Source organism: Coregonus lavaretus (assembly GCF_964263955.1).
Source record: "Coregonus lavaretus genome assembly, chromosome: 28".
In the NCBI taxonomy this organism is placed as follows: domain Eukaryota; kingdom Metazoa; phylum Chordata; class Actinopteri; order Salmoniformes; family Salmonidae; genus Coregonus; species Coregonus lavaretus.
In genome coordinates, this window is record NC_140015.1 from 36,661,665 (window position 1) to 36,685,969 (window position 24,305).

A 24,305-nucleotide genomic window follows, 5' to 3' on the forward strand; every position below is an offset into this window, starting at 1 on the left:
GGAGGACACTCTTCCGTTCGCCTACTAATGAATTGACCTCTCCTCCACCAGTCACAGAGGAGAGAGGATGGAGGACAGCCTTTCCCTAAATGAGAAAAGGCCACTGTCTACTAGTGCCATCACAGCCCCCATCCCAACTGGCAATAACATTACTGTCAGCGCTAACATATTTTTATATAAATAGTTGCATTTTTAAATAGACTGAAAAAATATATAAACGCAACATGCAACAATTTCAAAGATTTTACTGAGTTACAGTTCATGTAAAGAAATCAGTCAATTTAAATTAATTAATTAGGCCCTAATCAATGGATTTTACATGACTGGGAATACAGATATGCATCTGTTGGTTACAGATACCTTAAAACAAAAGTAGGGGCGTGGATCAGAAAACCAGTCAGTATCTGGTGTGACCACCATTTGCCTCATGCAGTGCGACACATCTCCTTTGCATAGAGTTGATCAGGCTGTTTATTGTGGCCCGTGGAATGTTGTCCCACTCTTCAATGGCGGTGCGAAATTGCTGGATATTGGCGGGAACTGGAACACACTGTCGTACTTGTCGATCCAGAGCATCCCAAACATGCTCAATGGGTGACATTTCTGGTGAGTATGTAAGCCATGGAAAAACTGGGACATTTTCAGCTTCCAGGAATTGTGTACAGATCCTTGAGACATGGGGCCATACATTATCATGCTGAAATATGAGGTGTTGGCGGCGGATGAATGGCATGACAATGGGCCTCAGGATCTCGTCACAGTATCTCTGTGCATTCAAATTGCCATAGATAAAATGCAATTGTGTTCGTTGTCCGTAGCTTATGCCTGCCCATACCATAACCCCACCGCCACCATGGGGCACTCTGTTCACAACATGGACATAAGCAGCGTGCTCGCCCCAAATGACGCCATTTGCCCGGTACAGTTGAAACCGGGATTCATCCATGAAGAGCACACTTCTCCAGCGTGCCAGTTGCCATCGAAGGTGAGCATTTTCCCACTGAAGTCGGTGACGACGCCGAACTGCAGTCAGGTCAAGACCCTGGTGATTACGACAAGCATGCAGATGAGCTTCCCTGAGACGGTTTCTGACAGTTTGTGCAGAAATTCTTTGGTTGTGAAGAAGCCGGATGTGGAGGTCCTGGGCTGGCGTGGTTACACGTGGTCTGCGGTTGTGAGGCCGGTTGGACATACTGCCAAATTCTCTAAAACGACGTTGGAGGCAGCTTATGGTAGAGAAATGAACATTACATTCTCTGGCAACAGCTCTGGTGGACATTCCTGCAGTCAGCATGTCAATTGCACGCTCCCTCAAAACTTAAGTAATCTGTGGCGTTGTGTGACAAAACTGCACACAACATTTTAGAGTGGCCTTTTATTGTCCCCAGCACAAGGCGCACCCGTGTAATGATCATGCTGTTTAATCAGCTAATTGATATGCCACACCTGTCAGGTGGATGGATTATCTTGGCAAAGGAGAAATGCTCACTAACAGGGATGTAAACAAATGTGTGCACAAAATTAGACTGAAATAAGCTTTTTGTGGGAATGGAAAATGTCGGTGATCTTTTATTTCAGCTCATGAAACCAGCACTTTACATGTTGGGTTTATATTTTTGTTCAGTGTAGTATCCTCAAATGAATTTACAGTGGATTGAATTTAACCAATGTCTTATTGAGGATTTGAATGTGCTCTCTAGCAACTTCATATGTGCAAGGCTTCTTGGGGGCCCAATGAACATACTAAGAAAATCAAACATGACTAGGCTATTATGACATAAATAGGAGAAACACTATCTCTGTGTTTACAACAAAACATTTACAAAAAACTAACAACAAAAATTAGTGGAGACTTTTATTATTGTTTATTAATTCTGACATGTCAGTTAGAAAGGTATGGGAGTTACATTTCAAGTTGCTTCCATGTCTTATCTTGTGCCAACACTAGATGGTGTAGAGATCTTAGAAAGTAAAGTATTCAAAACAAAACCTCAAAATGCATGAAAAAAATTGATACAGTACAATTCAACAAAATGAAACCAATATTTAAAAATGCAAAATGTATTATTTAATCTAGAAACAAAACAAAAAACATTAAATTGTCTTCAGTCAATTCCACTAACATTATATAATGTTCTAGTTATATACACATCCACAGAAATTATGCATGTAACAGTGCAGGGATTGCCTTCAACTGGCTTTCGCCAAATAATGGACCGGCGCGAGGAACATGTTGTAAATTCCCTCCAGCCATGCTTGCACCAAACCAATGCTTTTACATGCATGAGAGGGAGAGAAGAAGTGTACACCTCCGGGGAGGGGCAGATAACCAAAACACAGCCTTTAGCTCTCATATAGAGAGGGGACAATGTGACTGAGGGGGAGGGGTTATAACGGCCCTTTTTCATTTTCACCATTCTTATCCCCCTTCACCTGGGCGTTCACTTTAACCCCCAGGTTTGGGCGTGTGCCATCCTCCTTGGTGACCTCTGACCCGGGACAGGGCTGCATGGACTGAACGATGTGCTGCAGTGTCCAGTGTTCCTCCCGCAGCGTGTGGGCGTCAAGGGTAAACTGACCCTGTTTGGTCCGGATCAGCTTCCTCACGTGGGCACACGACGAGAGTGCTTTTCCCAGGTCGTCCACCAAGCTTCTGATATAAAATCCACCACCGCATTCAACGTCAAGAGTGAAGAGGGGTGGTGTGAAGTCCTGCAGTGACAGGTTATACACTGTGACCGGCCGTGCAGGTTTGGCTTCCACCTCGTGGCCTTGTTTCAGCAGGACAGACAGACGCTTGCCATCCTTCTTCAGTGCAGAGTACAGTGGAGGAACCTGCATGACGTCCCCTGTGAATTGCTTCAACTTCTCCTCAAAGGCTTCCCTGGTAATGTGATCATAGAGCTTCTCATGAACCACATTGCCTGTGGCGTCAAGGGTGTCTGTTGCTTTTCCCAACTCTCCAACAGCCATGTATTTCTTTGAACCAGCCAGCATAGTACTAAGCATCTTTGTTCCATTTCCAATCCCAACAACGAGCACACCAGAGGCTGCACTGTCCAGAGTCCCGCCATGCCCCATTTTCAGAGCTTGCTTCTTCCTCTTTCTGGGATTAGGATTTTTCACACCGGCCTCTTTGAGGAGTGCCTCTTTTAATGAGTTTAATACATCAGCAGACGTAGGTCCTTCCTTTTTATAAATGGCAAAAAGTCCATTTAAAGATTGTAGTTTTGATAAAGAATGTTTAGGCACAGTTACGCCAGTTACTGTTCCAGCCATGCTTGCTTTCCAAAACAACGAGGCGCGAGTTGATGACGCAAATTTAACTGAAAACACTTCCGTTTACAAATGCGTCATCATCAATGACTATCAGAAATGTATCAAAACATTATTAGCTGGCTACGCATTAGCGTATCCTCCCAGCTAAAGCAATACTACAGACTACACTATGCCTAATAGTATCAATTGATTATACACATGTTTGGATAGCTGTGCTTTTCGATATCGTTAGGCAGTTCGCTAGCTAGCTATATTCCAAAATATTCAACTGTCTGCGTAGGAAGAAGTAGACAGACAAGCTGTGTGAGAGGAGGCCAAAACCAGGACGAGAGCGAAGTCGGGGAGGCGGCTTGACACCTGAGGGGAGGGCATCGAAACGGTAACAGGCTAGCTAGCGTTATGCTTGTAGCTATTTGGAAGCTTGCCAGCTAGCTAGAGTTGACTATTTTTCCTGTATCTTTACTTCAGTGTAACTGTCAAATCAAACGATGTAGCTCTCTAGCCCCTGTTATTTTATCCAAACATTGTGCTAGTAGTGAACGACAAATTAGCTACAGGTTGGGAAACACTTTACAGTAGAGTAGACCAGCAACACCCCTCAGTCACTGTTTATTGTAGTAGACAGGCAACACCCCTCAGTCACTGTTTTATAGTAGTAGACAGGCAACACCCCTCAGTCACTGTTTATAGTAGTAGACAGGCAACACCCCTCAGTCACTGTTTATAGTAGTAGACAGGCAACACCCCTCAGTCACTGTTTATAGTAGTAGACAGGCAACACCCCTCAGTCACTGTTTATAGTAGTAGACAGGCAACACCCCTCAGTCACTGTTTATAGTAGTAGACAGGCAACACCCCTCAGTCACTGTTTATAGTAGTAGACAGGCAACACCCCTCAGTCACTGTTTATAGTAGTAGACAGGCAACACCCCTCAGTCACTGTTTATAGTAGTAGACAGGCAACACCCCTCAGTCACTGTTTATAGTAGTAGACAGGCAACAGTAGACCGACAACACCCCCCCCCCCCCAATCTGCTTCCCCCACCTAAACTATTGATGTCTTGTTACTTGTGCCCTCTCCCCCCAGCCAGCCGCAGCCCGGCCTGAGACACGGGTAGCAGTATAGGGAAGCAGAGCGGAGAGGCCACCGCCACGGCGGGGCCGGCGGACAAAATGGCGGGCAGCCCCGAGAAGAGTGTCTCGGCGCAGGAGTGGAAGGAGCAGGGCAACCGCCTCTTCCTCAGCCGCAAGTACCAGGAGTCGGCCGCCTGCTACAGCAAAGCCATCGTAAGGACAAGGGGTCGGGAGATAGATAAAGAAAGAGAGAGTGTGGGTGGGTGGAACGGAGGTGTGGGTGGAACGGAGGTGTGTGTGTGTGTGTGGGTGGAACTGAGGTAGTGTGTGGTTGGAACTGAGGTAGTGTGTGGTTGGAACTGAGGTGTGTGTGGGTGGAACTGAGGTAGTGCACCAAATTGTAACTTTGCATGATGAGTAACCTCACCCCGAGACCTAGGAAGTCAGCTGTTGCTTGTAGTGAAGAGAGTGTGTGTGTGTGTGTGTAAGCGTGGCATATTTAGGAATGGGATATGGGTGTGAGAAAGGGGGATAGAAATAATGAATAATGTGTTTGTCCCCAGAAGCGGAACCCCTCGGTGTCTGTGTACTACACCAACCGGGCACTATGCCACGTGAAGCTGCAGCAACACGATAAGGCCCTGGCCGACTGCAAGCAGGCGCTGGAGCTGGACCCCCAGTCAGTCAAGGCCCTCTTCTTCCTGGGCCAGTGTCACCTGGAGATGGAGAACTACGACGAAGCCATCGGCAACCTGCAGAGAGGTGGGCTGGGGGCCTAGGTGGCAATCAAGGGTCCAGACACAGAGGGTGCATCTCAATAGTCGAAATAGGCCTCCTGTCCCATAGATCTCCTGTCCCATAGGCCTCCTGTCTCCTGTCCCATAGTCTTCCTGTCCCATAGACCTCCTGTCTCTTGTCTTCTCTCCTTCATCTGTACTCATTTTAGAGAGGAGATGAGACTACTTTAGACTATTGAGATAGAGAGGAGATGAGGAGAGGAAGCTACTTTAGACTATTGAGGAGAGGAAACTACTAGACTACTGAGATGGAGAGGAAGCTACTAGACTACTGAGAGGGAGAGAAAGCTACTAGACTACTGAGATGAGGAGAGGAAGCTACTAGACTACTGAGATGAGGAGAGGAAGCTACTAGACTACTGAGATGAGGAGAGGAAGCTACTAGACTACTGAGATGAGGAGAGGAAGCTACTAGACTACTAGACTTATTGAGATGGAGAGGAGATGAGGAGAGGAAGCTACTAGACTACTGAGATGAGGAGAGGAAGCTACTAAACTACTGAGATGAGGAGAGGAAGCTACTAGACTACTGAGATGAGGAGAGGAAGCTACTAGACTACTGAGATGAGGAGAGGAAGCTACTAGACTACTGAGATGGAGAGGAAGCTACTAGACTACTGAGATGAGGAGAGGAAGCTACTAGACTACTGAGATGAGGAGAGGAAGCTACTAGACTACTGAGATGAGGAGAGGAAGCTACTAGACTACTGAGATGAGGAGAGGAAGCTACTAGACTACTGAGATGGAGTGGAAGCTACTAGACTACTGAGATGAGGAGAGGAAGCTAATAGACTACTGAGATGAGGAGAGGAAGCTACTAGACTACTGAGATAGTGAAGAGAGGAAGCTACTAGACTACTGAGATGAGGAGAGGAAGCTACTAGACTACTGAGATGATGAGGAGAGGAAGCTACTTTAGACTACTGAGATGAGGAGAGGAAGCTACTAAACTACTGAGCTGAGGAGAGGAAGCTACTAGACTACTGAGATGAGGAGAGGAAGCTACTAGACTACTGAGATGAGGAGAGGAAGCTACTAGACTACTGAGATGAGGAGAGGAAGCTACTAGACTACTGAGATGAGGAGAGGAAGCTACTAGACTACTGAGATGGAGAGGAAGCTACTAGACTACTGAGATGAGGAGAGGAAGCTACTAGACTACTGAGATGAGGAGAGGAAGCTACTAGACTACTGAGATAGTGAGGAGAGGAAGCTACTAGACTACTGAGATGAGGAGAGGAAGCTACTAGACTACTGAGATGATGAGGAGAGGAAGCTACTTTAGACTACTGAGATGAGGAGAGGATGATTGGTTTCTCAAATAACTGCCTCGCCTGGTTCACCAACTACTTCTCAGATAGAGTTCAATGTGTGAAATCGGAGGGCCTGTTTTCTGGACCTATGGCAGTCTGTGGGGGTGCCACAGGGTTCAATTCTTGGGCCGACTCTTTTCTCTGTGTATATCAATGATGTTTCTCAGATCCACCTCTACGCAGACGACACCATTTTGTATACATCTGGCCCTTCATTGGACACTGTGTTAACAAACCTCCAAACGAGCTTCCATGCCATACAACACTCCTTCCGTAGCCTCCAACTGCTCTTAAACACAAGTAAAACTAAATGCATGCTCTTCAATCGAACACTGCTGGCACCCGCCCACCCGACTAGAATCACTACTCTCGACAGGTCTGACCTAGAGTATGTGGACAACTACAAATACCTAGGTGTCTGGTTAGACTGTAAACTCTCCTTCCAGAATCACATTAAGCATCTCCAATCCAAAGTTAAATCTAGAATCGGCTTCCTATTTCGCAAACAAAGCCTCCTTCACTCATGCTGCCAAACATGCCCTCGTAAAACTGACTATCCTACCGATCCTTGACTTCGGCGATGTCATTTACAAAATAGCCTCCAACACTCTACTCAGCAAATTGGATGTAGTCTATCACAGTGCCATCCGTTTTGTCACCAAAGCCCCATATACTACCCACCACTGTGACCTGTACGCTCTTGTTGGCTGGTCCTCACTACATATTCGTCGCCAAACCCACTGGCTCCAGGCCATCTATAAATCACTGCTAGGCAAATCCCCGCCTTATCTTAGCTCATTGGTCACCATAGCAACACCCACCCGTAGTATGCGCTCCAGCAGGTATATCTCACTGGTCATCCCCAAAGCCAACACCTCCTTTGGCCGCCATTCCTTCCAGTTCTCTGCTGCCAATGACTGGAACAAACTGCAAAAATCTCTGAAGCTGGAGACTCTTATCTCCCTCACTAACTTTAAGCATCAGTTGTCAGAGCACCTTACCGATCACTGCACCTGTACACAGCCCATCTGAAATTAGCCCACCCAACTACCTCATCCCCATATTGTTATTTATTTTGCTCATTTGCACCCCAGTATCTCTATTTACACATCATCTCTTGCACATCTATCATTCCAGTGTTAATACTAATTTTAATTATTTTGCACTATGGCCTATTTATTGCCTTACCTCCATAACTTGCTACATTTGCACACACTGTATATATTTTTCTGTTGTATTTTTGACTTTGTTTTGTTTTACCCCATATGTAACTTATCTTGGCCAGGTCGCAGTTGTAAATGAGAACTTGTTCTCAACTGGCTTACCTGGTTAAATAAAGGTGAAAAAAAAAAAAAAAAAGATACTAGACTACTGAGATGATGAGGAGAGGAAACTACATTAGACTATTGAGATGGAGAGGAGATGAGGAGAGGAAACTACATTAGACTATTGAGATGGAGAGGAGATGAGGAGAGGAAACTACATTAGACTATTGAGATGAGGAGAGGAAACTACATTAGACTATTGAGATGAGGAGAGGAAACTACATTAGACTATTGAGATGAGGAGATGAAACTACATTAGACTATTGGGATGAGGAGATGAAACTACATTAGACTATTGAGATGGAGAGGAGAGGAAACTACATTAGACTATTGAGATGAGGAGAGGAAACTACATTAGACTATTGAGATGAGGAGAGGAAACTACATTAGACTATTGAGATGGAGAGGAAACTACATTAGACTATTGAGATGGAGAGGAGAGGAAACTACATTAGACTATTGAGATGGAGAGGAGAGGAAACTACATTAGACTATTGAGATGAGGAGAGGAAACTACATTAGACTATTGAGATGAGGAGATGAAACTACATTAGACTATTGAGATGAGGAGAGGAAACTACATTAGACTATTGAGATGAGGAGAGGAAACTACATTAGACTATTGAGATGAGGAGATGAAACTACATTAGACTATTGAGATGAGGAGATGAAACTACATTAGACTATTGAGATGAGGAGCGGAAACTACATTAGACTATTGAGATGAGGAGAGGAAACTACATTAGACTATTGAGATGAGGAGAGGAAACTACATTAGACTATTGAGATGAGGAGAGGAAACTACATTAGATTATTGAGATGAGGAGAGGAAACTACATTAGACTATTGAGATGAGGAGATGAAACTACATTAGACTATTGAGATGAGGAGATGAAACTACATTAGACTATTGAGATGAGGAGAGGAAACTACATTAGACTATTGAGATGAGGAGAGGAAACTACATTATACTATTGAGATGAGGAGAGGAAACTACATTAGACTATTGAGATGAGGAGAGGAAACTATATTAGACTATTGAGATGAGGAGAGGAAACTACATTAGACTATTGAGATGAGGAGAGGAAACTACATTAGACTATTGAGATGAGGAGAGGAAACTACATTAGACTATTGAGATGAGGAGATGAAACTACATTAGACTATTGAGATGAGGAGATGAAACTACATTAGACTATTGAGATGAGGAGAGGAAACTACATTAGACTATTGAGATGAGGAGAGGAAACTACATTAGACTATTGAGATGAGGAGAGGAAACTACATTAGACTATTGAGATGAGGAGATTAAACTACATTAGACTATTGAGATGGAGAGGAGAGGAAACTACATTAGACTATTGAGATGAGGAGATTAAACTACATTAGACTATTGAGATGGAGAGGAGAGGAAACTACATTAGACTATTGAGATGAGGAGAGGAAACTACATTAGACTATTGAGATGGAGAGGAGAGGAAACTACATTAGACTATTGAGATGAGGAGCGGAAACTACATTAGACTATTGAGATGAGGAGAGGAACTACATTAGACTATTGAGATGAGGAGAGGAAACTACATTAGACTATTGAGATGAGGAGAGGAAACTACATTAGACTATTGAGATGAGGAGAGGAAACTACATTAGACTATTGAGATGAGGAGATGAAACTACATTAGACTATTGAGATGAGGAGATGAAACTACATTAGACTATTGAGATGAGGAGAGGAAACTACATTAGACTATTGAGATTTGGAGAGGAAACTACATTAGACTATTGAGATGAGGAGAGGAAACTACATTAGACTATTGAGATGAGAAGATGAAACTACATTAGACTATTGAGATGGAGAGGAGAGGAAACTACATTAGACTATTGAGATGAGGAGATGAAAATACATTAGACTATTGAGATGAGGAGATGAAACTACATTAGACTATTGAGATGAGGAGCGGAAACTACATTAGACTATTGAGATGAGGAGAGGAAACTACATTAGACTATTGAGATGGAGAGGAGAGGAAACTACATTAGACTATTGAGATGGAGAGGAGAGGAAACTACATTAGACTATTGAGATGAGGAGAGGAAACTACATTAGACTATTGAGATGGAGAGGAGATGAGGAGCGGAAACTACATTAGACTATTGAGATGAGGAGAGGAAACTACATTAGACTATTGAGATGGAGAGGAGAGGAAACTACATTAGACTATTGAGATGGAGAGGAGAGGAAACTACATTAGACTATTGAGATGAGGAGAGGAAACTACATTAGACTATTGAGATGGAGAGGAGATGAGGAGCGGAAACTACATTAGACTATTGAGATGAGGAGAGGAGATGAGGAGCGGAAACTACATTAGACTATTGAGATGGAGAGGAGAGGAAACTACATTAGACTATTGAGATGGAGAGGAGAGGAAACTACATTAGACTATTGAGATGAGGAGAGGAAACTACATTAGACTATTGAGATGGAGAGGAGATGAGGAGCGGAAACTACATTAGACTATTGAGATCAGGAGCGGAAACTACATTAGACTATTGAGATGAGGAGAGGAAACTACATTAGACTATTGAGATGGAGAGGAGAGGAAACTACATTAGACTATTGAGATGGAGAGGAGAGGAAACTACATTAGACTATTGAGATGAGGAGAGGAAACTACATTAGACTATTGAGATGGAGAGGAGATGAGGAGCGGAAACTACATTAGACTGTTGAGATGAGGAGAGGAAACTACATTAGACTATTGAGATGGAGAGGAGAGGAAACTACATTAGACTATTGAGATGGAGAGGAGAGGAAACTACATTAGACTATTGAGATGAGGAGAGGAAACTACATTAGACTATTGAGATGGAGAGGAAACTACATTAGACTATTGAGATGGAGAGGAGAGGAAACTACATTAGACTATTGAGATGAGGAGAGGAAACTACATTAGACTATTGAGATGAGGAGAGGAAACTACATTAGACTATTGAGATGAGGAGATGAAACTACATTAGACTATTGAGATGAGGAGAGGAAACTACATTAGACTATTGAGATGAGGAGAGGAAACTACATTAGACTATTGAGATGAGGAGAGGAAACTACATTAGACTATTGAGATGAGGAGAGGAAACTACATTAGACTATTGAGATGAGGAGATGAAACTACATTAGACTATTGAGATGGAGAGGAGAGGAGACTACATTAGACTATTGAGATGAGGAGATTAAACTACATTAGACTATTGAGATGGAGAGGAGAGGAAACTACATTAGACTATTGAGATGAGGAGAGGAAACTACATTAGACTATTGAGATGGAGAGGAGAGGAAACTACATTAGACTATTGAGATGAGGAGCGGAAACTACATTAGACTATTGAGATGAGGAGAGGAAACTACATTAGACTATTGAGATGAGGAGAGGAAACTACATTAGACTATTGAGATGAGGAGAGGAAACTACATTAGACTATTGAGATGAGGAGATGAAACTACATTAGACTATTGAGATGAGGAGATGAAACTACATTAGACTATTGAGATGAGGAGAGGAAACTACATTAGACTATTGAGATGAGGAGAGGAAACTACATTAGACTATTGAGATGAGAGGAAACTACATTAGACTATTGAGATGAGGAGAGGAAACTACATTAGACTATTGAGATGAGGAGAGGAAACTACATTAGACTATTGAGATGAGGAGAGGAAACTACATTAGACTATTGAGATGAGGAGATGAAACTACATTAGACTATTGAGATGAGGAGAGGAAACTACATTAGACTATTGAGATGAGGAGATGAAACTACATTAGACTATTGAGATGAGGAGAGGAAACTACATTAGACTATTGAGATGAGGAGAGGAAACTACATTAGACTATTGAGATGAGGAGATGAAACTACATTAGACTATTGAGATGAGGAGATGAAACTACATTAGACTATTGAGATGAGGAGAGGAAACTACATTAGACTATTGAGATGAGGAGAGGAAACTACATTAGACTATTGAGATGAGGAGAGGAAACTATATTAGACTATTGAGATGAGGAGAGGAAACTACATTAGACTATTGAGATTAGGAGAGGAAACTACATTAGACTATTGAGATGAGGAGAGGAAACTACATTAGACTATTGAGATGAGGAGATGAAACTACATTAGACTATTGAGATGGAGAGGAGAGGAAACTACATTAGACTATTGAGATGAGGAGAGGAAACTACATTAGACTATTGAGATGAGGAGCGGAAACTACATTAGACTATTGAGATGAGGAGAGGAAACTACATTAGACTATTGAGATGAGGAGATGAAACTACATTAGACTATTGAGATGAGGAGCGGAAACTACATTAGACTATTGAGATGAGGAGAGGAAACTACATTAGACTATTGAGATGGAGAGGAGAGGAAACTACATTAGACTATTGAGATGGAGAGGAGAGGAAACTACATTAGACTATTGAGATGAGGAGAGGAAACTACATTAGACTATTGAGATGGAGAGGAGATGAGGAGCGGAAACTACATTAGACTATTGAGATGAGGAGAGGAAACTACATTAGACTATTGAGATGGAGAGGAGAGGAAACTACATTAGACTATTGAGATGGAGAGGAGAGGAAACTACATTAGACTATTGAGATGAGGAGAGGAAACTACATTAGACTATTGAGATGAGGAGAGGAAACTACATTAGACTATTGAGATGGAGAGGAAACATCATTAGACTATTGAGATGAGGAGAGGAAACTACATTAGACTATTGAGGTGGAGAGGAGATGAGGAGCGGAAACTACATTAGACTATTGAGATGAGGAGAGGAAACTACATTAGACTATTGAGATGGAGAGGAGAGGAAACTACATTAGACTATTGAGATGGAGAGGAGAGGAAACTACATTAGACTATTGAGATGGAGAGGAGAGGAAACTACATTAGACTATTGAGATGGAGAGGAGATGAGGAGAGGAAACTACATTAGACTATTGAGATGGAGAGGAGATGAGGAGAGGAAACTACATTAGACTATTGAGATGAGGAGAGGAAACTACATTAGACTATTGAGATGGAGAGGAGAGGAAACTACATTAGACTATTGAGATGGAGAGGAGAGGAAACTACATTAGACTATTGAGATGAGGAGAGGAAACTACATTAGACTATTGAGATGAGGAGAGGAAACTACATTAGACTATTGAGATGGAGAGGAAACATCATTAGACTATTGAGATGAGGAGAGGAAACTACATTAGACTATTGAGGTGGAGAGGAGATGAGGAGCGGAAACTACATTAGACTATTGAGATGAGGAGAGGAAACTACATTAGACTATTGAGATGGAGAGGAGAGGAAACTACATTAGACTATTGAGATGGAGAGGAGAGGAAACTACATTAGACTATTGAGATGGAGAGGAGAGGAAACTACATTAGACTATTGAGATGGAGAGGAGATGAGGAGAGGAAACTACATTAGACTATTGAGATGGAGAGGAGATGAGGAGAGGAAACTACATTAGACTATTGAGATGAGGAGAGGAAACTACATTAGACTATTGAGATGAGGAGAGGAAACTACATTAGACTATTGAGATGAGGAGAGGAAACTACATTAGACTATTGAGATGAGGAGATGAAACTACATTAGACTATTGGGATGAGGAGATGAAACTACATTAGACTATTGAGATGGAGAGGAGAGGAAACTACATTAGACTATTGAGATGAGGAGAGGAAACTACATTAGACTATTGAGATGAGGAGAGGAAACTACATTAGACTATTGAGATGGAGAGGAAACTACATTAGACTATTGAGATGGAGAGGAGAGGAAACTACATTAGACTATTGAGATGGAGAGGAGAGGAAACTACATTAGACTATTGAGATGAGGAGAGGAAACTACATTAGACTATTGAGATGAGGAGATGAAACTACATTAGACTATTGAGATGAGGAGAGGAAACTACATTAGACTATTGAGATGAGGAGAGGAAACTACATTAGACTATTGAGATGAGGAGATGAAACTACATTAGACTATTGAGATGAGGAGATGAAACTACATTAGATTATTGAGATGAGGAGTGGAAACTACATTAGACTATTGAGATGAGGAGAGGAAACTACATTAGACTATTGAGATGAGGAGAGGAAACTACATTAGACTATTGAGATGAGGAGAGGAAACTACATTAGATTATTGAGATGAGGAGAGGAAACTACATTAGACTATTGAGATGAGGAGATGAAACTACATTAGACTATTGAGATGAGGAGATGAAACTACATTAGACTATTGAGATGAGGAGAGGAAACTACATTAGACTATTGAGATGAGGAGAGGAAACTACATTAGACTATTGAGATGAGGAGAGGAAACTACATTAGACTATTGAGATGAGGAGAGGAAACTATATTAGACTATTGAGATGAGGAGAGGAAACTACATTAGACTATTGAGATGAGGAGAGGAAACTACATTAGACTATTGAGATGAGGAGAGGAAACTACATTAGACTATTGAGATGAGGAGATGAAACTACATTAGACTATTGAGATGAGGAGATGAAACTACATTAGACTATTGAGATGAGGAGAGGAAACTACATTAGACTATTGAGATGAGGAGAGGAAACTACATTAGACTATTGAGATGAGGAGAGGAAACTACATTAGACTATTGAGATGAGGAGATGAAACTACATTAGACTATTGAGATGGAGAGGAGAGGAAACTACATTAGACTATTGAGATGAGGAGATTAAACTACATTAGACTATTGAGATGGAGAGGAGAGGAAACTACATTAGACTATTGAGATGAGGAGAGGAAACTACATTAGACTATTGAGATGGAGAGGAGAGGAAACTACATTAGACTATTGAGATGAGGAGCGGAAACTACATTAGACTATTGAGATGAGGAGAGGAAACTACATTAGACTATTGAGATGAGGAGAGGAAACTACATTAGACTATTGAGATGAGGAGAGGAAACTACATTAGACTATTGAGATGAGGAGAGGAAACTACATTAGACTATTGAGATGAGGAGATGAAACTACATTAGACTATTGAGATGAGGAGAGGAAAATACATTAGACTATTGAGTTGAGGAGAGGAAACTACATTAGACTATTGAGATGAGGAGAGGAAACTACATTAGACTATTGAGATGAGGAGAGGAAACTACATTAGACTATTGAGATGAGGAGAGGAAACTACATTAGACTATTGAGATGAGGAGAGGTAACTACATTAGACTATTGAGATGAGGAGATGAAACTACATTAGACTATTGAGATGAGGAGATGAAACTACATTAGACTATTGAGATTTGGAGAGGAAACTACATTAGACTATTGAGATGAGGAGAGGAAACTACATTAGACTATTGAGATGAGAAGATGAAACTACATTAGACTATTGAGATGGAGAGGAGAGGAAACTACATTAGACTATTGAGATGAGGAGATGAAAATACATTAGACTATTGAGATGAGGAGATGAAACTACATTAGACTATTGAGATGAGGAGCGGAAACTACATTAGACTATTGAGATGAGGAGAGGAAACTACATTAGACTATTGAGATGGAGAGGAGAGGAAACTACATTAGACTATTGAGATGGAGAGGAGAGGAAACTACATTAGACTATTGAGATGAGGAGAGGAAACTACATTAGACTATTGAGATGGAGAGGAGATGAGGAGCGGAAACTACATTAGACTATTGAGATGAGGAGAGGAAACTACATTAGACTATTGAGATGGAGAGGAGAGGAAACTACATTAGACTATTGAGATGGAGAGGAGAGGAAACTACATTAGACTATTGAGATGAGGAGAGGAAACTACATTAGACTATTGAGATGGAGAGGAGATGAGGAGCGGAAACTACATTAGACTATTGAGATGAGGAGAGGAGATGAGGAGCGGAAACTACATTAGACTATTGAGATGGAGAGGAGAGGAAACTACATTAGACTATTGAGATGGAGAGGAGAGGAAACTACATTAGACTATTGAGATGAGGAGAGGAAACTACATTAGACTATTGAGATGGAGAGGAGATGAGGAGCGGAAACTACATTAGACTATTGAGATCAGGAGCGGAAACTACATTAGACTATTGAGATGAGGAGAGGTAACTACATTAGACTATTGAGATGGAGAGGAGAGGAAACTACATTAGACTATTGAGATGGAGAGGAGAGGAAACTACATTAGACTATTGAGATGAGGAGAGGAAACTACATTAGACTATTGAGATGGAGAGGAGATGAGGAGCGGAAACTACATTAGACTGTTGAGATGAGGAGAGGAAACTACATTAGACTATTGAGATGGAGAGGAGAGGAAACTACATTAGACTATTGAGATGGAGAGGAGAGGAAACTACATTAGACTATTGAGATGAGGAGAGGAAACTACATTAGACTATTGAGATGGAGAGGAGAGGAAACTACATTAGACTATTGAGATGGAGAGGAGAGGAAACTACATTAGACTATTGAGATGAGGAGAGGAAACTACATTAGACTATTGAGATGAGGAGAGGAAACTACATTAGACTATTGAGATGAGGAGATGAAACTACATTAGACTATTGAGATGAGGAGAGGAAACTACATTAGACTATTGAGATGAGGAGAGGAAACTACATTAGACTATTGAGATGAGGAGAGGAAACTACATTAGATTATTGAGATGAGGAGATGAAACTACATTAGACTATTGAGATGGAGAGGAGAGGAAACTACATTAGACTATTGAGATGAGGAGATTAAACTACATTAGACTATTGAGATGGAGAGGAGAGGAAACTACATTAGACTATTGAGATGAGGAGAGGAAACTACATTAGACTATTGAGATGGAGAGGAGAGGAAACTACATTAGACTATTGAGATGAGGAGAGGAAACTACATTAGACTATTGAGATGAGGAGAGGAAACTACATTAGACTATTGAGATGAGGAGATGAAACTACATTAGACTATTGAGATGAGGAGAGGAAACTACATTAGACTATTGAGATGAGGAGATGAAACTACATTAGACTATTGAGATGAGGAGAGGAAACTACATTAGACTATTGAGATGAGGAGAGGAAACTACATTAGACTATTGAGATGAGGAGATGAAACTACATTAGACTATTGAGATGAGATGAAACTACATTAGACTATTGAGATGAGGAGAGGAAACTACATTAGACTATTGAGATGAGGAGAGGAAACTACATTAGACTATTGAGATGAGGAGAGGAAACTATATTAGACTATTGAGATGAGGAGAGGAAACTACATTAGACTATTGAGATTAGGAGAGGAAACTACATTAGACTATTGAGATGAGGAGAGGAAACTACATTAGACTATTGAGATGAGGAGATGAAACTACATTAGACTATTGAGATGGAGAGGAGAGGAAACTACATTAGACTATTGAGATGAGGAGAGGAAACTACATTAGACTATTGAGATGAGGAGCGGAAACTACATTAGACTATTGAGATGAGGAGAGGAAACTACATTAGACTATTGAGATGAGGAGATGAAACTACATTAGACTATTGAGATGAGGAGCGGAAACTACATTAGACTATTGAGATGAGGAGAGGAAACTACATTAGACTATTGAGATGGAGAGGAGAGGAAACTACATTAGACTATTGAGATGGAGAGGAGAGGAAACTACATTAGACTATTGAGATGAGGAGAGGAAACTACATTAGACTATTGAGATGGAGAGGAGATGAGGAGCGGAAACTACATTAGACTATTGAGATGAGGAGAGGAAACTACATTAGACTATTGAGATGGAGAGGAGAGGAAACTACATTAGACTATTGAGATGGAGAGGAGAGGAAACTACATTAGACTATTGAGATGAGGAGAGGAAACTACATTAGACTATTGAGATGAGGAGAGGAAACTACATTAGACTATTGAGATGGAGAGGAAACATCATTAGACTATTGAGATGAGGAGAGGAAACTACATTAGACTATTGAGGTGGAGAGGAGATGAGGAGCGGAAACTACATTAGACTATTGAGATGAGGAGAGGAAACTACATTAGACTATTGAGATGGAGAGGAGAGGAAACTACATTAGACTATTGAGATGGAGAGGAGAGGAAACTACATTAGACTATTGAGATGGAGAGGAGAGGAAACTACATTAGACTATTGAGATGGAGAGGAGAGGAAACTACATTAGACTATTGAGATGGAGAGGAGAGGAAACTACATTAGACTATTGAGATGAGGAGAGGAAACTACATTAGACTATTGAGATGGAGAGGAGAGGAAACTACATTAGACTATTGAGATGAGGAGAGGAAACTACATTAGACTATTGAGATGAGGAGAGGAAACTACATTAGACTATTGAGATGGAGAGGAGAGGAAACTACATTAGACTATTGAGATGAGGAGAGGAAACTACATTAGACTATTGAGATGAGGAGAGGAAACTACATTAGACTATTGAGATGGAGAGGAGAGGAAACTACATTAGACTATTGAGATGAGGAGAGGAAACTACATTAGACTATTGAGATGGAGAGGAGAGGAAACTACATTAGACTATTGAGATGAGGAGAGGAAACTACATTAGACTATTGAGATGAGGAGAGGAAACTACATTAGACTATTGAGATGAGGAGAGGAAACTACATTAGACTATTGAGATGAGGAGATGAAACTACATTAGACTATTGGGATGGAGAGGAGATGAGGAGCGGAAACTACATTAGACTATTGAGATGAGGAGAGGAAACTACATTAGACTATTGAGATGGAGAGGAGAGGAAACTACATTAGACTATTGAGATGGAGAGGAGAGGAAACTACATTAGACTATTGAGATGGAGAGGAGAGGAAACTACATTAGACTATTGAGATGGAGAGGAAACTACATTAGACTATTGAGATGAGGAGAGGAAACTACATTAGACTATTGAGATGGAGAGGAGAGGAAACTACATTAGACTATTGAGATGAGGAGAGGAAACTACATTAGACTATTGAGATGGAGAGGAGAGGAAACTACATTAGACTATTGAGATGAGGAGAGGAAACTACATTAGACTATTGAGATGAGGAGAGGAAACTACATTAGACTATTGAGATGAGGAGATGAAACTACATTAGACTATTGAGATGAGGAGATGAAACTACATTAGACTATTGAGATGAGGAGAGGAAACTACATTAGACTATTGAGATGAGGAGAGGAAACTACATTAGACTATTGAGATGAGGAGAGGAAACTACATTAGACTATTGAGATGAGGAGATGAAACTACATTAGACTATTGAGATGGAGAGGAGAGGAAACTACATTAGACTATTGAGATGAGGAGATTAAACTACATTAGACTATTGAGATGGAGAGGAGAGGAAACTACATTAGACTATTGAGATGAGGAGAGGAAACTACATTAGACTATTGAGATGCACCCATCCCAGACACTCCCATTCAGGAGTCTAGATACACACATCAAAATATATTTCTAAGTTACTTGACAGGACATTGGATAAAGTCAGCTCTTCCAGCTAATACATCATTATATCATTAATAATAATAGTTGTCCTTCATTTGGTCCTCAGCATATAACCTGGCGAAAGAGCAACGGTTGAACTTTGGCGACGACATTCCCAGTGCCCTCCGGATAGCCAAGAAGAAGCGCTGGAACAGCATCGAGGAGAAGCGCATTAACCAGGAGAACGAGCTGCACGCCTATCTCACCAAACTCATCCTGGCAGAGAAGGAGAGGTGAGGGATTTTTTCTGTGCTCACCTATAGTTTGTTTCCTGCCTTGTGTTCTATATGTGTTGTGTGTGTGTGTGTATATAATGTGTGAGCTGTGCTAAGATTTTCCTCTTGTTGGACAATAAAGGTTCATCCGAATCTGCTCCAGCCACATGGTGGGAACACTGTAGGGCTTGGGAGAGGTATTTACAGAACAGGAATTGAAATTCAGTTTGTGAATCAGAGAATAGCCATTTTGATTTAGTTTTTCCACAACACTCAAGTTGAAATGGAACAACCATAAACGTGTTGTGCAATCAATTCCCATTAGTCAGTGGGAAACCATTGCATTCTCCCAGGCTTGTTGGTAGAAAGTCTCTTACCGTTCGGGGCATTAATATAATAATAATATACGCCATTTGGCAGACGCTTTTAACCAAAGCAGTCATGCGAGCATATACTTTTTATGCCCGGTGGTCCCGGGAATCAAACCCACTATCCTGATGTTGCAAGCGCCATGCTCTAGAGGACTGCTAATTAACATGGTGCTTGGCATCACCCTGGGGGAGAGTATTTTTTTGGTGTGTAAAACCAGTTAGTCCATCCATTTATAGGCCTACAATCATGCTATCCATTTATATTGTAATAAGCCTTGGTTGGTGGAAGTTACTGAAGTAATCCATACTATCCATTTATATTGCAATAAGCTAAGCCTTGGTTGGTTGAAGTTAGCAGAGTGATTTGGATGACTTTGGTCCTGTCCTCAGGGAACTGGATGACAGCAGAGAGGAACAAGACGGCAAGTCGGAGGAATGCAGAAGCCGACACGACCTCACTAAGTTCCAGTCCAAACATGTGAGTCCCAAACCAAGTGTACCAAGAGTAATGTACGTTGCACTTCCAGCTAATGTCCACAGACACAGGGTATAAACAAATAACAATGGGAAAGGAAGGACTAGAAATGGTTCAACAACAAAAGGGTTTTCATAAGCTATACATATTTATATAGTCAGAAACAAAGTCTTAATCCAAAGACATCTTAACACAACCTTACTAATCAAGATCAAGTTTTTTTTTCATAAGAATATGCAACAGAACAGGGGTGTTATGCACCCAAAAACTCTGAGGGGGCACGAAGTACGTGAGGATGGCTGGGGGTAGTCTGAAGGGGGGTTAGGAGAATTTAGCATTTATGCTTAATTCTATGTCCAAAAAACAGTTACTTTTACTGCAAAGCAAAGCATACCTCGAGCTGTCTGTATCCACCAGTATTTTTATTTTATTTTTTTATGCTAAAATCGGGGTAAAAGATTGAAAGGAATGTGAGTCTTATTCAGTACATTTAGTTATTGCTTGCTTTTCTAGTCTACCAACCTTGACAGCAGGCATACCAGCTAAGATAGTTAGACAAGCTAGGCACTCTAACTTGATTGATCGCCTGAAATGGCTTCTTGGTAGCTAGTTATGAGGTTGGGAGATTGGGAACCTATCTGGGCTAGCTAAAGCCAACTTCATAAAATTGCTAGGTGGCTAGTAGAATTTCAGAGGAGAAAAAAAAAATGCATTCCTTTTTTTTGTGTTTTGTTTTTTTACAGGACAAATCTGGAGGGGGCACGTGCCCCTGTGCCCCCTATGGGCATGACGCCTCTGCAACAGAACATGTTTTAAACCCGTTTAAAACTTGTTTGGTCTTACTCTAGCTTATTGCATGTATGTGTGTCTTTCGGAGGGTTTGGGATAAAGCGGAAGTCACATTTTGGTTGGACCCTGTGTACAATTGACAAATAAAGTGATCTTAAATTAGGGGTCACATTTCTCTACAGGACAAGCAACTGTCAGACATGGAGGAGCTCTTCTCTCAGCTGGATGAGAAGAGGAAGGTGAGTGCTCTCTACTGCCTCCTGGTGGATACAGGATCAGGGGGAGAATCTCTGCATTTCCTTGATTCCTCCTGTCCCCTTTCCTCGCCTCCTTCCGAAAACCCATTGGATGAGGTCAGAGGTCCCCCCCCCCCCTCATCCAATGGTTTTTGAGAAGGAGAAGAGGGAGGAATAGAGGAAATACAATTGACATACTCCCATGCTCTTTACATCTGTTTACCCCTGTCCCTTAGCCTAGCCCCTACACCCTTGGCACTCCTGCACTCAGAGTGATAGGGAGATATAAATACCAGGGTTGTTACTAGTTTCATCTTGCCTTCTGATTGGCTGGGTGAAAATGATTCCAAATTGCTTCCACCTGTCCAATCCTCTCAGATCTACCGGAGCGGCTTGTCTGCTGTGGAGTAGGGGCTAGGGGTTTGGAATTCAGCACTAGCACCTACATCATCAATGGTTTCTGTTTGGCTATCACTCTGGCCATACTAGAAACAACTCTATTCCTAAACCCTTTAAAAAATCTTAACCCAAGCCCTTTGTTAATAACCAAATACCGGGTCAGAATGTACAAGACCCTACAGTAGACATCCTTTCTAGCTTGGCCATTTAGTGATAACCTCTGTTTGTTTAACAGAAGAGGGAGATCCCAGACTACCTGTGTGGAAAGATCAGCTTTGAGTTGATGAGGGAGCCCTGCATTACACCCAGTGGGATCACTTACGACCGCAAAGACATCGAGGAGCACCTACAGGTAAGGATTAGTCTCATAAAACCCAACACTAGGCAACAGCAGTGACTAGGGTCAGGTTAGAATGATGGACTCTTATGGCATCCTCGATAAGGTGGAAAACTCTCCTTACAAATCACGAGGCAGACATGCCAGAACGTCATGATTTGAAACCAAAGTTTGAAGGCAAAACCTTTGCAGTGGTTTTAGTGAAGGTAGTTGATGCAAACTAGCCACTTGCGAAATGCACTCATTAAAAATAACATCCGTGATCGCCATCTTGCTAGCTACAATTTAGCATTTTATTCAAGCGGATAAGGTATTGATGTAGGCAGTGAAGTGGTTCCTCTATGCCAAACTGACGTTCTGTTACGTACAGACATGTTAAACTGGAACGACTGTGGGAGACAACCTGGATGTCTAGAGAGACTAGGTAATGATAGGCAGGAGTACTCCAAATTGAATCTCCCAGAATACTCCTTTAAACCCACAATGAATCACTGACCATGTAAAAGAATAGTTACACATAATTTCTGTGGCAATATGATTAAGTATTAAGCAGGGGTGAAGGTAAGGCGGTAAGGTCTGGTACAGGGTCCCGGCAAAATAAATATTGGGGGTACGCCGTACCGGTAAACATGACCCTATCACAATAATTAAAACAATGTCAAGAAAACTGTAGGCCATTACACCACATTACCAGATGTCAGAGGCATGAAAAATGAGTGAATGGATTTGAAAACGGCTCCAAAATGCCATGTGATTTGACGAGAACACTGACATTTTGCCAAAGTAGAGATGAGTGGCCGACACCGAGACATGCACGGACAGCAGTGTACGCATTAATTCTGGCCTAAATGTCATTAGACTTGTGTGTGTTGTGTAACAGGTGTCTCTTTCCATTCACCACTGTTTGGAGGCTGGAATTGAAATATATTGAGTGGATGAACGTGCGCTGGTAGCCTACTCGTAAAGGAACCCTTTGAAGGGATTGTTTGACAATCAGATGAAAACATCATAACTGGTTGTGTTTATGCCACAATAAAAGGTAATACATGTTAAGTTTAAATGACAAATCTTTACGCCTAGGCCCACAGAGATGCTATTGAATTAATAGGGATTTGATGTGTAATTCTATGATTAGGCCCATATATTTTTATTGGTAAGGAGGTCCTGTACCGGGAAGAAATGAAATCTACTTTCACCCCTGGTATTAAGGTATTGTCACCCATAGGATCCTGACTGCGTTTGTTCTTTGCTTGCAGCGAGTGGGCCACTTTGACCCAGTGACACGCAGCCCTCTGACTCAAGACCAGCTGATCCCTAACCTGGCAATGAAAGAGGTCATCGATGCTTTCATCATGGAGAATGGATGGGTGGAGGACTACTGAACGAGGGAGGGAGGGGGGGAGAGAGAGAGAGAAATCATTCCAAAAGAAGAACCTGACATAAAGACGACAACAAACCAAACAAGTATGATCTGCACTTTAAAGCTGAGACTGAGACTACACCACAGACTGAGACACCTTCACTAGGACTGAGACTACACCACAGACTGATACACCTTCACTAGGACTGAGACCACACCACAGACTGATACACCTTCACTAGGACTGAGACCACACCACAGACTGATACACCTTCACTAGGACTGAGACTACACCACAGACTGATACACCTTCACTAGGACTGAGACCACACCACAGACTGCTACACCTTCACTAGGACTGAGACCACACCACAGACTGATACACCTTCACTAGGACTGAGACTACACCACAGACTGAGACACCTTCACTAGGACTGAGACCACACCACAGACTGAGACACCTTCACTAGGACTGAGACCACACCACAGACTGCTACACCTTCACTAGGACTGAGACTACACCACAGACTGATACACCTTCACTAGGACTGAGACTACACCACAGACTGATACACCTTCACTAGGACTGAGACCACACCACAGACTGATACACCTTCACTAGGACTGAGACCACACCACATACTGATACACCTTCACTAGGACTGCCATTAAATCTCCTTTTGATCTATACATATATCCATCTCTCTCTCTGTTCCCATCTTTTGTCCCCATTTATTTTATTCTGTCTCTCAGCTGCTGA

The 24,305-nt window shown here is 41.7% G+C and overlaps 2 protein-coding genes across 3 annotated transcripts; one reads left to right on the forward strand and one right to left on the reverse strand.

Annotated features, from left to right (window-relative positions):
* Nucleotides 1-1,842: 1,842 nt before the first annotated feature.
* LOC311103949 (pseudouridylate synthase TRUB1-like) lies at nucleotides 1,843-3,279 on the reverse strand (the record flags this gene model as incomplete). The annotated part of the gene is made up of 1 exon (XM_084145587.1): nucleotides 1,843-3,279. The coding sequence occupies one exon, from the start codon at nucleotides 3,277-3,279 to the stop codon at nucleotides 2,389-2,391; it is 891 nt and encodes a 296-aa protein (XP_084001713.1). The 3' UTR covers nucleotides 1,843-2,388.
* Nucleotides 2,380-24,233, forward strand: LOC311103950 (E3 ubiquitin-protein ligase CHIP-like). Of its 2 annotated transcripts, none has more exons than XM_084145588.1 (8): nucleotides 2,380-3,658; nucleotides 4,367-4,566; nucleotides 4,917-5,115; nucleotides 19,431-19,596; nucleotides 20,340-20,427; nucleotides 21,396-21,452; nucleotides 22,084-22,200; nucleotides 23,442-24,233. In XM_084145588.1, exons 2-8 carry the CDS (start codon nucleotides 4,453-4,455, stop codon nucleotides 23,565-23,567), a joined length of 867 nt encoding a protein of 288 aa, XP_084001714.1. In that variant the 5' UTR covers nucleotides 2,380-3,658; nucleotides 4,367-4,452; the 3' UTR covers nucleotides 23,568-24,233. The 2 variants fall into 2 exon arrangements, with proteins under 2 accessions (XP_084001714.1, XP_084001715.1); XM_084145589.1 differs by having other exon boundaries at nucleotides 4,371-4,566.
* Nucleotides 24,234-24,305: the final 72 nt, after the last annotated feature.

Excerpts from the sequence above, each read along its gene's own strand:
- LOC311103950 (XM_084145588.1), top strand. The coding sequence starts at position 4,453 with ATGGCGGGCAGCCCCGAGAAGAGTGTCTCGGCGCAGGAGTGGAAGGAG. Across the intron at positions 4,567-4,916 it reads CCTGCTACAGCAAAGCCATC|AAGCGGAACCCCTCGGTGTC; the intron begins GTAAGGACAAGG and ends GTTTGTCCCCAG. Across the intron at positions 22,201-23,441 it reads ACATCGAGGAGCACCTACAG|CGAGTGGGCCACTTTGACCC; the intron begins GTAAGGATTAGT and ends CTTTGCTTGCAG.